This window comes from Rhipicephalus sanguineus, unplaced genomic scaffold (assembly GCF_013339695.2).
Source record: "Rhipicephalus sanguineus isolate Rsan-2018 unplaced genomic scaffold, BIME_Rsan_1.4 Seq742, whole genome shotgun sequence".
In the NCBI taxonomy this organism is placed as follows: domain Eukaryota; kingdom Metazoa; phylum Arthropoda; class Arachnida; order Ixodida; family Ixodidae; genus Rhipicephalus; species Rhipicephalus sanguineus.
This window is the reverse complement of record NW_023615888.1, coordinates 39,656-58,010: the sequence shown is the minus strand read 5'-3', so window position 1 is coordinate 58,010 and position 18,355 is coordinate 39,656. Positions and strand designations below refer to the sequence as shown.

Genomic DNA, 18,355 nt, shown 5'->3' with positions numbered 1-18,355 from the left:
TGACTCGAAATCACTTCTACTATCCTCTTGAAGAAACACACACATAATGCCGTTCTGCCGAGCGCAACACGGTACTGAGGCTAAAACATCGGTCACTTCTCAACACACGCTAGCAACGCGCCGGACGGTCTGGAAGGGACATGGCCGCCGCCACTCAATGTTGCCCGCGTGCAGCCTACCTTTGCGGTACTCTGATTTTCCAGTGACTCTAGGACTCGCAGGTTCGGTCTCTGCCGGCGGCAAGTTATCTTTTCGTCCACTTTACTTTCTTCAGATTTATATCCTAATTACTACCAATAAAATCCCCCTATACTTTCCGTGGCGTTATTGTCTGTTAGTTATCATTAATATTGTTGTCTAACAACGAAAAACGAGCCCTTAAAGGTAATCTTTCCTTCAAAGCGGAAAACGTGTTTTAAGTTGCCTCAAAGTAAGGAAGATCTCAGTTTACGTTTTCAGATAAAAGGAAGGCGCGCGAAATCCAAAGCTAGCTCTACAATGTTGTGTATGGCTTAAAATAATAGTTGTTAGAAATATTGGCGAAACGTAGGGAGAAAAGTGTTGAAATCTGCGGGCTAATCACCAAGGCTTTTCTCCTCCGGCAACGCTATAGTAGGCTATGCCTGTAACGGTCAAAAGGGAGCCAAAATACTCTGAAGCGTCGATATTTTGTTCAAAACACGTGATGGACAGTTTTGCGTGGTCTGAGACGACTTACTGCTCTACCTTGGGACCTCCTTTTGCATACTTCGCTGCATATCGCAACTAACGGATCACAAAGCGACCGATCGATATTAGAAAAAAAATTAGAATGGTAATTACGGTCATAATTTCCATTCTATTCAGAATTACCTCGAACTTACAAGTGTGACTTGAATAGCAGCAACGGTGCTGTCACCTAGTTAACCGCAACATCGTAAAGGGTCATCGTAACAACAATGCGTTATTTTAGTTTGATTAGTTAGATGTTTGCGGAAGGCACAGCTTCGATTTCATATGACGTACGAGCAAAACAAAAGAACAAAAAAAAGCTAGAGGTGAGATTTAGACGCGATTTTTGCGTAAAAGACTCTTCTCAAATGTTTGGCCCGTCCAACAGAGAGGAGCGCCTAGGCCAACAGCGCTGATGCCGTTCATTCGCATTTGTGTTAGTATTGGAAGACAGAGACTCAAATAAAAAAAACATCAAATAAAAACAATTAACGTTTGGAAACTTGGAACTGATGCCAAGCATAACCACGGTATAATTAACTGATTAATTACTGCGGGCCCCAGATTGGCCAAGACAGGTTAGCAGTAAAGAAAAAAAAACTACAAAAGCGAAAACAAAGAAAAAGTATGAAAGTGCGGCAGAGTATAGGAAAAGCGAAGAAAAACACATATAGTGTCTCGGACGGTTTCTTTTTTGTTGTTGATATGTGAGATGTTGGCGAACAAATAAGGGGCGACTACTCCTTAGCTCTTACAGAGATCGAACATACAACACACAAATTTCGCACTATAACACAACGAGCAATAAAACATGGCGATTAAAAACCATCAAACAGAGTTTTCACAGTAAAACCAGAAACATGGATAAAAGAAAAAAAAAACACACACAGTCGCACATGTCGAACACGTTCTTACAGTAACATCAAAACACAAATGATGCGTGCGCATAGAAGAGGACAATTTAAGCAGCACCATGATAATGTGAAAGAAAATGTCCCAAATGCAATTATTAAGGCATTTATGCTCCCATCACTTGTCACTTATTGCATGCATGCCTTATAGTTGGATACAACTTAAGAAGGCAGGAGAGGCCCCACCCAGACGACCGAAGCGCGGCAGCCGATCGTCACCGCGACCTAAAGAAACAGCCCCGCTCATGCACTCGCACCAGTTTATCAGTCGGTGCTATCGCATTCCACGTAGTCGGCGGCGAAACACCGTTGGTGTATGTGGAAGCTGCAGCACTCCGACAACGAGCCGTCACACGCTAACACGAAGCGAAAGGCAAAGAACGTGACTGCGTCTTGGGCGACTCTTCGATGCTAGCGCGGCCAGCGTCTCTCGCTAGCATCGGGACGCTCAACTGCGTCGTCGCCAAATCACTCTCTATTGGCGCTCGTTAGTTTCATGACGCAGTACTTCACTTCACCGCACACAGACGGCGGCACCGCCCCGCCCCGCCTAGCCCCGCCATCAGAGAGCACCGTGCGAGAGAGAATGTGTGAGGTATATAAGGCGCGTTTGTAGAACCTCGTGCATGCGCGTCGGTGACGTTGTCGGTAGTGCGCCGGGCGCCTATCGTAACGGACCGAGAGGTCGTGGGTTCGATTCGCGGCGGCGGAACTTTTTCTGCAGTTTGTTTCTTTCTAATCCATCAGTGTGCTTTTTACCAACGTCATATCCCTGACTGAAATACGTCAGTGAAGTCTTGGTGCCACCCCGGCATAAAAACACTTTCGTGTTAAAAATGGCATGTCGACCCCGATGGTATGGTATTACACCGTACGGTGAACCACCCCTGCTAAGGGAACCTATTTTATCTGAAACGAGAGTGTGTAGTCATAGGCATGCGCACGGGGTGGGGCAGGGGGGGGGGGGGGCAAAGTCTGCCCCATACATTGACTTAGTATGGAGGGGGGGAGGGCGCTGCGACGAACCTTCCCCAACCCCCCCCCCCCCCTCCCCTGATGAGGAACCCTGCGCACGCCTATGTGTGAGATAGACGATCCGGTCTATGTGAACTACAAAAAACTATTCCCATTATGTGCGCTGATAGGTGCACAATTGTCAAACCTCTTTCCTTAACTGATTCCGCAACGACAGTCAAAGTGTCATAGCGGTCACTGCGCAGAGTCGTGACGTACCTGGAAGAGGGAAACGTGGCGACTCGTGTGGGGCCATCGCTTCTCGTCGACAAGTGCCAGGTGGCCACCTCTCCAGCCGCAGTGGTGACGTGGAACTGCGTCGGGGCGCAGGGGCTCCAGAGGAGCGCTCCAGTTTCCGTTCTCTCCAGCGGGTCCCACTCCCATACGGCTTGCTCTGTCGACAAGGGAGAATACCAAAAATAGGAAATATGCAGCATAGCTGCGCATATATACACACAGGCCCCAATTATGGGGAGGGGGTCAAGCGCACTGTTGCCCCTCCTCCTCATCGAACTGGGCCACGGGAGAGTTGGGAGAGTCGCTCCATTAACAATAATAACGCGACTTGTTTGCAAGTCGTGCGTCTGCCGCGCAGGGCACACTCATTGCGTTGTTCGACGACAGAGCTACAAGTTTACTGAAACGTTTCTTGTAGATTACAAACACTTACCGTACTCGAGGAAGTGCAGTCTCAGAGCGCCACTCCTGCTCGCAACCTGCGATAGAAAGCGTATAGCATCTTCAAGAAGAGCAGTAGCGCGCGCACACATGCACGTAGAGGGAGAGGAAGAGAAAGAGAGAGCTATCTGTACAATTTCAAACGTGGAGACACAAAGCTGCATATCGCCAGTGGTGTGACAGATCCAATCATTCGTGCACATATGCGTCCTATGTAAGCGCGATTACATGACAGAAAAAAAAAGTTAAGGCAGCTGCGTACTAGTGGCGCCAAGCCTGAAGGAAGTGCAGAGCTGGGCGGCCTTCTTTGTTTCTCTTTATTTTCTTTCTTTCTTCCTCTCTTTCCTTCTTTTTCTCTTTTTCCGTTTTTTCTGTCCTTTTCTCTATTTCTTATTTCTATTTATTTATATTTTTATTCGTATTTTCCCCCTTTCTCTCTCTTTCTATTTCTCGCTTGTTTCCCCCCCCCCCCTTTTTTTTGAAATTTTACACGTGGTTTTGCCTGTGTTACACCAAGCGACGACAGCATACGACAGCCCGGCCTCTAAAGTGCTCCGCACTTAAGAAAGTAAAACTGTGAATAGGGTGCACTAATGCTTATTATAACGTGTTAGAACACTATAAAGACTAGAGACGAACGACCAAAGGGGCTCTTATTGATTGAGCCGTAACAAGTTGAACAATGCACAACACTAATGCATTAACGACCTTGAAATATATCGGGAGTTTTCTGTAGGGAGAGGGGGAGGAGAAAAGACAGAGTGTGACAGAGGAGTCAGGTTACAGATACGCTGTGCTTTCGGAAAAAACACGAATAAGGAATGTAAATATGAATGTAAAATATGCACGACGAGAAGGAGAGTATGAACGTGTGCTCACGAGGAAGAAGGACCGGTGATGTGGCGACAATGCAATACAGCACTCCTGGGCCGCCCAAGCTGCAAAACGGAAGAGTAATCGATGAGGGTGGCAATTTGGGGATTGTTGGTATAGCATGGCAATTGATGGTAGCGAAGGCCAAGGAAAAAAAAACAGACACATTCGACACAACACAGCGCTAACTTTCAACAGCTGTTTAATTACTCGCTGATCCCGTTGGTCTATATACTCTCACGACGTCATACGTCACGTGTGCATAGCTCTCACAACCATAAACTGTAAGCTACGCGCGTACATCACAGACGTGACAACACCATATCATTCACCACGCGAGCGCATTTATCCTAGTTGCTTAACCAAAAACCGTTTATCGCCAACACATGTAATCGCGTTCTTCATCTGACAACACCACTGATGGGCTACTCACACATGCGTCCCCAAACGTCGAAATTCTGCTGGCCTCTATTATCAACCACGTCATCTCGCATCTACTTCTACTCATGATGGCCGTTAGCTCCATGTATATGGTGCCCAATAAATGTTTCGCTTCCTCCTATGCCTCACACACACACACACACACACCACACACACACACACACACACACACACACACACACACACACACACACACACACACACACACACACCCACACACACACACACACTATATATATATATATATATATATAATATATATATATATATATATAATATATATATATATATAATATATATATATATATATATATATATATATATTAATTTGCCAAAGTTTCCCAGTGTGGTCACCTTCGGGATCGGTCGAGGTGATACTGCAACAGAACAGGCTGCTGGGCTAATTGGTTATCCATGAACATTGAAAGAATAAGCGCTAAAGATTGACGAGCACAAAAAGGAGAACGGACAAAGGAAGCGCTAGTCCTTTGTCTGTTCTTCTTTTTGGGCGCGTCAATTTTCAGCGCTTATTCTTTCAGTGATACTGCAACCAGTTGTACAGTTTCTCCGGAGGTTACTTAAATAACCATAAATGCCACCGTCGCCTCGCGACGTTCTAACAAGCACTGGCTTTTGCTCTAGTTATACAAACATGGTGACCTATATGGTTACAGTTTCTAAAACTTAAAAAAAAAGATAAATACTGGACATCAAAAAAAAAAAAAGAACTGGTGGAGAACCAGATACGCAATTTCCTAAGACTATGAGAATAGATGTTCGTTGAATCGTTGCATAACACAAAGCATAACATAAGTCCCTCAAAGCGTGTGATATTCACTTCCCTGCGTGGTCCTCTCAGTCACAGTTAAGGCTCGTTCACACCGGCGACTAGCAACGGTCGCGCGACTAATTTAGTCGCAAAGCGACTGGTAGCAAATGGTCGCAAATGGCCGTTTTGGTCGCAAAGCGACTGCTTTGACTCAGTCGCTCGCTGCTCGATTTTTCAGTCGCGCGACTGCAGGCGCAAAGCTCTGAGCCAATCACATGCGCAGGAACAGGACGTCACCTTATTTTACGGGGCAATGGCAATGCGAGCTATATACGAGCAGACGTGAATTCTATGTGGCGACATATATAGGTCGCACGCAGGTGTGAACATCAGTCGCTTTGAGTCGCTTTTTCACTTGCAGTCGCAAATGGTCGCGCGACCAGGGCTAGTCGCCCGTGTGAACGAGCCTTTATGCATGTACACTGCTCCGAAAATCGAAAGGAGGAGGAAAAGAAAAACGGAAGGACAGGGAGGTTAGCCAGTTCTCAGACCGGCTGGCTACCCTGTGATGGGGAAAGGGGTAAGGGGAACAAAAGATGATAGAAAAGAGATGCTACAAAAAAGAAAAAAAAAACAATAATACAATAAAGGACACTGCTTAAAGTCTGTCTCTGAGACCAGTTGTGCGCAAACGCAACAACGCTCACGAAGCCTTCCGTGCCGAGTATGGTCTCGGCCAGTGTCCTAAGACCTTTTCCTCCTACAATGGGCGATTGTCAAGTCTATCTAATAGTTGTGGAAGTTTTTTTTTGAAAAACGTTCTTAGCTGCGAGGAGACAATCGCCCATCTTCTCTGTGAGTGTCCTCGCTTCAGTGCGCCAAGAAAATCGAAAGACTAAACCGCGCAAGCAAAGAACACGCCCTGCTGCTTATTACGTACGCTGCTGCTTCGGCTTGAACACCTTCGGTGACGTCCTCGCCTTGTACAAGTCCAAGTGAACGACCACTCCCTGCACAGAAAAGCATAGTTGAATAAAACGGAGATAAATCTGTAAGGACAAAGTACATTCGCGCGATGTCGAAGCGGATCTCAGAGGCCACGCAGAAAGTAGCGCCTGGTTGAGACATGCTCCGCCAGGTGCCGCAGTGATCCAAGCTGCTCACAATATTTCACTGAGCTTCGTCAAATATAATTTTCATTAATTATCCCGACAGTTAATTGGCCCCTATCTTAAGCCAAGTTGTGCTCCAATATCATATGTATCCAATATAAATGTTAACTTGAACCAGAATCGATTTCTTTTTTAGATTTTCTGAATATTAATACTTGTCCCTTATCTTAAACCAAGTTATGCTCCGATATCGTGTGCATCCAAGATAAAGGTTAACTTGAACCAGAATCATCAAATTTCGAACCGGAATAATCGATTTCCAGCAATCTAAGCCGTACCGCTTCGCGGTTATCAATAATTTGCAGGCATCACCACTTTCAGATACCGAGACGACAGCGACGTGCCGCTCTACTAATCACGTAACACGCGATGTTCCTGCTAAGGTCACTTCACTTTCCCGCGTGTGACGGTGACCGGAAGATTTGCTGTTGCGCTCTTTAGGATTTCGAAACACGCTTCGCCGTGTACAAGTATATAAACTCCACATAATTCACAGCATAGCAAAAACGAATGAGACGACCTTAATTAAATACGTTTTGTGAGTCGAGCTTCTGACTTTCATGAGATTTTTTTTAAAGCGGGTGGCTGGTATCCACAAATATCTGTTTGGAAAGCGTGAAAGCGTATACATGATAGCACAGGCGACACATTTCTACATGAGAAGCGCACATGAGCACACATAGTTGCTAACATTACGTTCTGAACACATAGCTGCACTTGCGCACCACATTTATTTGAGTAATTATTTTGCGTACATATGATGCCACGAAATAAACACTCACTCGCGCACCGACCAGTGAACTTGCCGGCGTGAAAGCGCCTCCACTAATAAGATACCACACAGCGAACGGCCCCCTAGAACTCCCTAGACGATTCAAAGCGGAGCACATAAGCCCGATTAAAGAAACCGTTCGATATATCAGATGGTTCGCTATACCCAAGCACACGAACAGCGAACTTATTTAAACGGACATGTGCGTTGATTTCGCCATAGACGAGCTTCTTATCCTCATATGGTGAGAATACGCGAGAAAGGAATCCATTTACTCCTGCTCCAGTTCATCTCATTTAGAGGAGGCAGAATATCGGCGGCGGCACCGCGAAAAGTGCGTATATAAGCTTCAAGGCGCGAGGCGGCTTCGAACTTTCAAGGGCGCTGGAAGCGGATAAGGTATATACCAAATGTCCAGTCCCTTACAATGGCTGCTATCATGCATAAGTATCGGTCAGCAGAATGCGCGTGTTCGTTATCGAGAATTATTCGCTTTACGCGGGTTCGTTATAACCGAGTTTCACTGTATAGTCGTTGAGATCTGACCTTGTTCTTACATATATATACACACGGGCGACATCAACACGGTTTAACGCAACCCAACCAGCCGCGTTCGTTTCTCCACAACATTCTAACTGCACGACGCGTACCCTCATATGCCGGCGTGTTGTCCTTCGGTATAAAGCGCCACGCGTGTCTCGCGAAGGTCAAACGCGAGCAAGTTGATCGAGCGGAGGACTCACAATGTCCGTGGTAACCAGAACGCGCGTGGCGCTCAGCTGAGCCGCTCCGAAGGTCCTCAGGCCGTCGCGTGCCTCCTCGTACGACCTGCGTGACAAGAAGCAAGATCCTCGAAGCTCGCTCTGCCCAGCCCGGTCCGATCCGGTTAACGCATATACACACATACAATGCAAGACCCGAATGACACGTCACGCGTGCCCGACAATACCGCGACGCGCTCTTTCGAACCACCCGGCCACGGCGGCGCAGTTGAGATGGAAGGGGTACGTCCTCGACTTGTGTAGTCAGCTGGCCCAACTGAAGCTGTAGGCTGCATGACTTCGGTGAACGGGGCGTATGGGAAACGGGTCTCTACATTAAAGATTCGAGAGTGATCCGAGCACAGGTGCCCCAACGGCCTCGAAACGAACGAGTCAGCCACCAGTGCAAATCACCGCGATGCATAGAGTGTGTACGTACAGAGAGTTCGCAGGGTTGCGGACGTGCTCGAGTGCGTACACGTCCAATCGCGCAATTTGCGTACGCGCACTTGCGCTCGCGGTACATAACGAGCTCGCATTCGAAGAACGTGACTTTCTCTCGAAGTATAGCGGGCCGCGGCGAATGAACAAAGGAGAGTGTCTTAAATCAAAGCGCGACGCGTGGAGAACGAGGATGCGAATTTCACCGCCGTGGCCTGTTTTCTTTTCTATCTTTGTTTTTGTTTTTATTCTGCCGAGAAAGTCATCCAAAGTTCGTTCCGGCACGACAAGGCCGAGAACATCGTGGATTATCGGACGTTCTTTCTTTTTCAGCAACGCCCAGATTATTTTCACGTAAATACAAGGTTTTGCGTAAATAACGTCGATGCACCGAGAAAGAGGTCACGAAGGTGATTCGCTGTAAGGTACACGAGGCTTAGGGTTGGTTGAGTTTGTAACGGCTCAATTTTTATAGTTCTCACAGACGTACGCCGACTAAGACAAACAGGAAAAGCTGCTTTTTCATCATGTTTTTCTTCTTTTCTCTCTCTCTCTTTCTTTCCTTTTTTTTTACCGATGTGTGCTCGGGGAATCAGTCTGAGTGCACTGACAATAGACCGCGCGCGAATAAATGCGGACACAAAATGTACAAGAAAAAAATTCCCAGGAAGAAGAAACATAAAACCAGAGACAACATTTACAGTGATGCTACCGAGGACTTCTGATTTGGAGCAATTTTTGGAGCAGCAAAATTTCCGTTTTGGAGCACTTTGGAGCAGCAGAATTTCATCTTGGAGCACTTTGGAGCAGATAATTTTCCATCTGGGAGCACTTTGGAGCAGCGAATTTTACATCCTGGAGTGCAATACAGAAGCATATTGCATTAACATTCAAGCACCTGAGCATTATTATGGGGCTCTTATGAAGGCTAGAAATATTTCGATTCATTGCAAATCTCATGGAAAAAATCATCTCAGGAGCATAGGCGTGCGCACGGGGGGGGGGGGGGGGGCGCAAAATCTGCCCCGTACATTGACCCTTGCGATAGCAATTATATGGACACTCTGGGCGGATGTTTGCCTTCGCCGTTGCCGTAATTTCCGTATAAAGTCCAAATTAATAACATCACCACGCGCATTCTAGCCGCGGGTAAAAGCTCGCGAGCGCTGGCGACGAACGCGGCTGAAGCGGAGATTAAACTAGCCGGCCGTCTGTCACCGCCGCACGGACAGCGCATGAGATAACATCTTCCCGCGTGCGGGCCTGCCGTCGATTGCTCATCAAACAGAGAGGAAACGCCCCGCCCGTCTTTCGTAAGAAGCATGAAGGGACGCCAGGGGAGCGGAAGGGGGGGGGGCGCATCTTTCGAAGGGCGCAGTCGCTTGCGCGCGCGCTATCTCGAGGCATCAGGAGACGGCTCGTAAACTTGCTGTGCTCTCAACGCTTACTTCGCGTTTAGGGAACTGAGAGCAAGAAAACGCTTCGGTTCCTGGAGGGGCCATATTCCCTTCAACTAGCGTTTTGTTGAGTTACGCGAGATCGGATCCAAAAGAGTTAGCTGCTAGTCTTACTTCGTTTCACAATGCAATTTTTTGGTATCGCATTCATTGCTTCGCTCTTTAGCGAAACTGAGTTTTTTTAACCGTTAGCTATTGACCCCCGAAAGCGAGGGGCGGACGTGTAACATGGCGTAGCCGCTTCACTGTGGGCCGTCAGCGACGGGCCCACTACTGACAGCTGCGCATTTGCGGCTGCTCCGACCAGGAGATATGATTTTACTAATGAGATGACATTTTTAAAAAAGCAAGCAAAAAATTCGAATTGGAACCCTAGCACGTGAGCTCGAAAGGGCAGGACCTTTTAGGGGATATTTACCGCAGAGTGATTACAAACTCGGACGTGCTGGCGGAAGGAATTACGAAAAAGCTGTTCTGGATGAAGACCCATGGATAAGGTATATCTGAGGAAAAGTGTCAACGCGTTTCCACCGTCCGCGTGCTCTTCCATAAACGCGAGCAAGGAAAATTCGATATTGTCCCATATATCTACTGCGAGCGATCCCAGATTTCATTCCGCGATGTCCAGAAACAGAAGTGATAGGCATTTTAGCGGCACGCGTGTAGTTATTACTGAACACTGCTTTCATTACGTGCCGTGCGACGCTTGAAACGAGCTATCAGCAGCGTTTCTGGAACAGACGACGTCAGCCGATGAATCGCCGTAGCACTTTCTCGCTACCGATAGGCCTAGACGTCACGAGCCTCTGCGGAGAGCGCGTTTGCTGTCGAGCCGACTTGCAGAACAGAAGCTGCGTCGGCACCGTGCATGGCATCGTGGCTTACTCGGAACGCACGCGCGAGCGCTATTTATTCAGCGGAATAATTCTTGGTCCATGATTGCGACTTTATTGGCAGCCCCAAAATCGAGCTGCACATGTTCTGACGCGCCGGCGGTGCGATTGCCGGGAGACGCCCCCAACCCGAGACTTTGGCGCAGTTTGGCGCAAATTTCGTCGATATTATCAGGATGGCGCAGTAAATACAATTTGGCGCACTTTGGCGCAGTTGGCGCAGGAGTGGAATCACTGCATTTAGTAATTATAAACGTTATAAGCGGCCTGTTAAAAAAAGGAGTCCCGCAAGGAAGCGTACTAAGGCCCTTATTGTTTTCTATATACGTTAACGACATCGTACATACAACAAATAAAGCACAGTTTGTCGCATACGCTGACGATACAACAGTATTCATTCCAGGAACAGTTGAAAGTGAGTTAGAAGCAACAACCAATCAAGTTTTAAAAGACATCAAAACTTGGGCAGACATGAATCGCTTAATGATAAACTCAGGGAAAACAAAAGCAATTTTATATCGACCCAAAGGGGAAAGAATATCAAAAGCATTGTTTGTTCATCTAGATAATGACTTGATAGAGTTTGTGACCAATGTAAAACTCTTGGTGTTATTTTTTCGGAACATTTGACTTGGAATGAACATACGGAATACATACGATCGAAAATGTCTAGCGCTGTTGGTGTCATAGCAAGAGGGCGACACATGCTTCCTGTTAAAGTTAAAATTCTTCTGTATAATTCTCTGGTATCTACTCATTTGGAGTATTGAAGTGTTGTGTGGTGTACCACTGGTATCGCAAATCTAAAGAAGTTGCATATGCTCCAAAAGAGAGCTATCCGTTATACAGGGTGTTTCAAGAAATGTGTCCACCTTCTCAAAAAATCAGGAAAATGCGATATTTGCTCGGGGCTTTCAGAATTGCTTTTTCTGTAGCGGCAGTAATCTTAAGGTAGTTAAGGACATCATTTAGGACAGTAATTAAGAAAGTTATATTAATTACCTTTTTAATTAGTGGAGTTAGGTGATTGTGTCAAATGGGAAAATTGAAGTTCTTCATGCGAGGAATCCATCCGAGCTTTGAGATTTCGAAAAAGCGTCCTCTAGTAATTGCTGTGGCATAATGAAATTCAACCAAATGCAACGGCTTTCAATAGCGAAAGCCGTCGAATTAGGTTGAATTTCATTACTTCGTAATTATTACTAGAGGCCGCTTTTTCGAAATCTGAATGTTGGAATGGGTTTCTGGCACGAAGAACTTCAATTCCCCAATTTGACACAGTCACCTAACTCCACTAATTAAAAAGTTAATTAATTTAACTTTTTTAGTTACTGTATCAAGTCATGTCTCTAACCATCTTAAGATGCCTAGCGCTACAGAAAATGTCATTCCCTCATTTTGGACGTCTCAGAAGAATATGGTAGTTGCTCTCTTCCATGTTTCTGTTTAGGTTTCGCCATTGAATTTGGTTGAATTTCATTACTTCGTAGTTATTACTAGATGTCACTTTTTCAAAATCTCAAAGTTGGGTTGGGTTTCTGGTATGAAGAACTTCGATTCTCCCATTTGACAAAACCACCTAACTCCAATAATTAAAAAGTTAATAATTTAACTTTTTAATTACAGTCCCAAATAATTTCTTTAACCATCTTAAAATCCTTGCCACTACAGGAAAACCAATTCTGAAGGCAGCAATCAAATATCGCATTTTCCTGATTTTTGAGAAGGTTGGACACATTCTTGAAACACCCTGTATAGCAAATGCACCTTATCTTTATTCTACGGTTGAACTTTTTCCTAAATGTGATATTATGCGTGTATTTAGTTTATTTTACTACAGGTTAACACTCATGTACCGGAGTTTTCTGCGAAATAAAGAAAACCGCATTATCACTTTAGCAAAGCTGAAAGAAAATAGATCTACCAAGGATATCAGATTCAAGGAACGGTGGGCTGTACCCACCCCTAGGGCATACGGTTGTACCCAGTCATTGACTTTCACGGTGCCTAAACGATTCAATCTACTTTTAAATGATGACTTCGATTCTTTAGTCGCATCTAATAAAGATATCAAGCATTACTGTATGGGCAAGATCACCACAGAATTACATAGCACGCAGGAAAGAATTTACGCTCTATTTTAGTTTTTTTTTTGTGATGTGTTAAACGATGTGTTTCTTATTTTTGCAATCTACCAATATATGTATCCATTCAGTTTCATGTTTGCGTCATGTGTGTAATAATAAATTGTTATTTTGTTAGCTAAAGTGTAGCTACTACTTCTTTTAACTATTGTATAAATGTCCACTTTGATTATCTATAGTATTTTAAGTGTTCGATTGCATTTATTTTCATGAATGCCCACTGCACTGCCATGTAACAGGGAGTCGGGACCCTTGTCAAGCCGCCTATGCGGCTTTTAGTCCCGTCCCCTCCTTTTTGACAAAGGAACATAAAGACGAATCAATCATCAATCAATCAATCAATCAATCAATCATCAATCAATCAATCAATCAATCAATCATCAATCAATCAATCAATCAATCAATCAATCAATCAATCAATCAATCAATTAACCCCTTTATTACTTAAATACTTATGAATGGCCTAAAAAAGCCGGAAAATTTTGGCCGTCCGCCCTAAAATTAAAATCTCATTTCGATTTGAAAGCTGTAGTGTACTGCCGGAGTGAACCTTGCGTAAAAAAACTTCAAGATTTCGATCACAGCTGACGTATTTATAATGTGTCACTCAATGTATTCCGCTTCCTCCCGGAAAAATAGAAAAAACCTAAGCCTGTGATTTAATGGGTGAGAAGAGGCGAATGAAGTTTCACGCGGTCTGTTTTAACCATCAGAACATTCCAGCAGCACTGGCGCACGCCCAATGAAGCTTCTGCAGTACAAGCACTCCTTCTACTGGATAGGCGTTCCTAACTCATCATGCACTACGCGTGACCCGCCGATGCTGACAACGACGTAAGTGTAACGACACATCGAACCACTTATGGAGCGCGAAAATGAAAAAAAGTAGAATGGAACCTCGTTATAACGAAGTGGCATCGGTATCATAAATTAGTTCGTTACATCCGATATTCGTTGTAATAGTAGATATTGAAATAGGCTCTAACAAATAACCATTCTGGCTCGCACGAAAATACTAGATACAAATACGCATGCCTGCACTGGGCAGAACGAAGTTTCTGACAGATTCCATGCCCGAGAAGACCTTTTCTTCTTCAGCAGTTTCATACGTCGGGAGTTTCTCAAGTGCCTCCCCAGTCTTGGCCGTTTCTGCAGCATCCGCACTGCTCATTTCCGCCAAAATTTCTGCAACTTATTTAACCACATTTTAAACAATTTTTTTATGCCACAACCATATTGAACACAAGAATGTGGTTTTCAGTTGTCTTTCAACATTTATTCTGCTTTTTTATGCTACTTTTCCAGTTTTGAGCCTCGCTCGAACAATTATTTCTCCGTTAGAGCCGATGTCGCGGCGACTCCACGCTTTCGGTTTCGTTATAAAAGAATAAATGCCACTGAAATCAAGCGTGACCAGCCAACGTTCGCATCTAGCTCGCTATAACCGATGATTCGCTATATCCGTGTTCATTACAACCACGTTTGACAGTACTTGTAGTCGAATCGTTTTCGAATCACGACATACATGTGAAGACACCGGAAATGTCCACCTGCTAAAGGTAGAAACCCTACATCGTGATTATCTAGAGGTGGTGCACACTCACGGCGGCAGGAAGTTCGGCACCAGGAACACCGCTGCACGGACGAGTTTGAGCGTGGCCCCGGGTGCGAGTCCCAGGTCCGACATCGATCCCTCGGGCTCGCTCTTGACAGCGGTCACAGCCCACGAGACCAGCGTGCCTTCTTCGTCCAGGCTCCAGACGTTGTAGCCGCCTTCTGACGGAACTGCGTCAATGTTAACACTTCGGTTCAGTGGACAATCTCGCGTGTCATACCACAAGTTATTCTGCATTAAAGGGACACTAAAATGAAACTATGAATTAGTTTACACTGACAAACTATACTCTGAAAACGCTAGTGTCGGTAATTTCACCACCATAGGTTTATTAATAGATGAGGAGATCAATGCCGAATTTTCACTCTTAAATTTCCCGCCGAATTTTCTGATGGTGACGTCGCGGATTTCAAAGTGTTTTTTTCGTATTTTGGTTACACTGGCTCCTCAACAGAATTTACTGAAACTTGGTATGTTAAGTCTCTGACCCCTCAGGAGACATTGAACTTCATTTCCAACGATTAAGAACAACGTAGACCCCGGTAGACGCCATTAAAATCTATGACCTCAAGGAATATGGTGCGTGAACTTCAAGGTGGCGTCGCCACCCGCTTTTTGTTTTTGCGCTTTTCTCGTCTTTCAGGCGTGTTCGGGCAGGAAAGCGTGGTGGTTTTTGATATCGTGAAAGAGTAATTTACTAATACGAGGAAAATCGTTTTTCTCTGTAGTGTCCTCTAATTCGACGACAAGGAACGCAAAGAAGACCGCGCACACAAACACAGACAAGTGCTCTGTGAACACACAACCACTGGTCGTTCTGAACACACAACATTGGTTGGTTCTTCAACTACCTGGTACAACTCGCCACGTGGAATAGGCCATAAATCGGGCGCTGCAGTTGTTCAGAAAAATATGAAACAAGAACCACTAAACTACAGTGGACTGTGAGGAAAATGTTAGATGTTACCGGATGATTGACTAAAGTAATTACTCATCACGTCAGAAAAAATATTGTGACCGAAAAAAAAAAAACAGATTTTGTCATGCTAGTCTGTCTCGTATAGGAAATTACATACGTCAGCACAAACGCCCCCGTGGCCACAACCCAGAACGGTAGAACCAAAGCAAAGGACCACCGGAAGTGACAAGCTTAAGCCTGTCTTCCGGAGGAGTTCTACAAATATATATTTCTTTGAACTGTGATCCGGCGACATGTTAAGAAGAAATGTTTCAAAGATTCATTCTCATTGCAAGAAAGACACAAGGGTGATTGTGCCGGACCAGATCTATGTGCTCCTGTATTTTCTCCTCAGTCGTCTTTTGTGCTGGTTAACTTGGAGTACACCGGAAGGAAGCCATTTTTGCTATTGTGGGAGCTCCGGCTCCCAGCAAGGTTTCGGCAGTAGCTACGGTACCTCACTCAGCGAACATTTCGCCAGTCACGAAAAAAATTTCAATGAATGAATGTCTGCAGTTTCCGAATCACCTTAAATGAGTACTGACAGGAATTTTAGAAATAATCGTATTGTTACTCTAGATAAAAACAATGGTATCGAGAACACTAAAAAGACTATCGTGGTGGATCGGAACGCATGGAATATATTTTTAACACCGGTACCCTAAAAAACCAGCTACCGGTTTCGATACCGAGGAGGCGGTTTCACAGTGACGTATCAACACAAACTGACATAGGTCTAAGTCACGTGGGGACAGCAACTCGTGACGTGTATACCAGCAGCACATTTGACGTCTACTGTTAGTGGCATGTGCAACATGCAGCTGCTGTCAGTTGCGTGTGCAATATTGCAACGTGAAAAAAAAATATATATGGGGCGCTTACTCTGCGTGGTCCGGTGCTGTATCGCAATGTCGGAACTGCCGCCCCTGAAAGTATCGGAAAGAGGAGGGTGGTAAATTAACAGACAACTCACTTACTGGACTGATGATGAATGAAGAAAGCGTTGGTGTCGTAACAGTGGATGGGCAGCCTAAGGAATTATTAAAGACGATAGTCTTTCTTGGGGAACTTAAACGAAGAAATTTTGGCCTGTCTGTCTTTCTGTTTGTCTGCCTGTCGCCCGATTCAGCCACCCGGCCAAAGTTGAACCACTTGCCGAAAGCCCAGCCATCTTGAACTGGTGGCTAGGTTCATACTTGTGTACATTGTCGAGCAAAATGCAAACATTACGCATATCTGAGACGCAACATTAATAGGTAAGTGTGAGGTGGTGCGTTCCTTTACTAGAAAATACATAGATACGTAATTCTAAGACCCTAGTTTCTTAAGCTGCGCTGAAAATGCGACGCCATGCACGCCGACCAAAGCCCTCTGCCACGGAGGAAAGAAAACTTTCCTTCCTCCGTGCCCTCTGCACAAGCTCATGTTTCCCGACGTATTGCCAGATGGCGTCCATATCTCACGCAGCGTAGAGTTAACTCTAACGCAGCGCCTCTATCGTCTTTCGACGACATTTGCAGCGAAGCACGCAGATACGCGGTCAATTTTTTATCCATCTTTAGCCGACACTAACGAGCAATAGCCAACATTATCCATAATGCAGCCCACAAGAGCTGAATTATCTTGTGCTAATGAGTATTGGTAGTGCGCAAGCAAATACGATATTTGAAGTGACGTGAATTATTGCGATTCTCCATCAGACGGCATTGCGTTCGAGACTGGCCGTTACAAGACGTAGAATGGTACAGCCTCGTGACTTTGTTTTCAGAAAAATGAAGTACCATGAAGCAAGTACCAGTAATCGCGCACGTCGGGAACCAATGTCGGGGACCTTGCAGTCCGCAATGTAGCAATTATCACTCGCTCGAATCCTCGCGAAATGCTTTCTACGAATACATTTTTCTGTCAGAAACGGGCATTAAAAGATTTTTCAATTTTTTTTCCCTTCTGCGAAACGAACTTTTAACGGCTTCCATTGCCGATTATACTACGAGGTGTTTCGACAAACCAGCTTATGAAAGATGGGATGATTTTTTTCAAGACGCCTAACAAAATGTTCTTTTTTTCACAAATCCTAAATTTAATGCTGAACATCTTACAGGCTGTTGTGGTGCTTATGCGATAATTCCATTTAAGCGACTCTGCTTGCCGATATTCTATTACAATCATTTCATGATTTCCTGCGTACCCAGTATCGTAGATACAGTCCCATTGAATGCGCCTTGTGTTATTTCACGGCAGTGAAAGTCCCCACGAGGACGACCAACTTCGGGCCATCCAGAGGGCTCACGATCTGGCCGCCGAGTTTCAACTCCCGGTCCCGTGGTGGCCGCAGCCCGCAGACGAGGCCCCTTAGGGGGCCATCACCTTCTCAGGACCAAGTAAAGTTATTCGGTCAGTCAGTGGCAAGCTTCTTTTGAGCATGTTAGATGCCATCTGCATCACGTCAAGTGAAATCCAGACATACCAATAACTCCCACCGTATCGATTTTCGATTTCTTCTTCGTATCGATTTTCTTCTTTCTTTTAAATTCGTAAAATCGGGTCAGACATTTCTAAGCTCAATTTCTTGTTTCGACGTTTTCAACACATTGTGCTTTTATGTGTATGGGCCGGGCAATCAAAAGCGAAACAACTAAACAAATTGAATTTCGTTAATTGGCACCAGAGACTGAATACTGCGAGGACCTGACCAATGAAAGCAGGCGTATTCTCGACCTATTGTAGACAGTAAAAGTGCGCCTG

General features: G+C 45.2%; 1 protein-coding gene across 1 annotated transcript in view; it reads right to left on the bottom strand.

Annotated features, from left to right (window-relative positions):
- Positions 1–18,355, bottom strand: part of LOC119378224 (cytoplasmic dynein 2 intermediate chain 1-like) — a 69,446-nt gene that overhangs the window by 11,569 nt on the left and 39,522 nt on the right. Inside the window, exons 15-21 of the mRNA XM_049411725.1 lie at positions 17,901–17,961; positions 14,642–14,883; positions 8,085–8,169; positions 6,338–6,407; positions 4,194–4,252; positions 3,307–3,352; positions 2,856–3,030 (exon numbers count right to left, since the gene is read on the bottom strand). Of these exons, the coding sequence (XP_049267682.1) occupies positions 2,856–3,030; positions 3,307–3,352; positions 4,194–4,252; positions 6,338–6,407; positions 8,085–8,169; positions 14,642–14,883; positions 17,901–17,961 (738 nt within the window). The remainder of the gene's footprint in view (positions 1–2,855; positions 3,031–3,306; positions 3,353–4,193; positions 4,253–6,337; positions 6,408–8,084; positions 8,170–14,641; positions 14,884–17,900; positions 17,962–18,355) is intronic.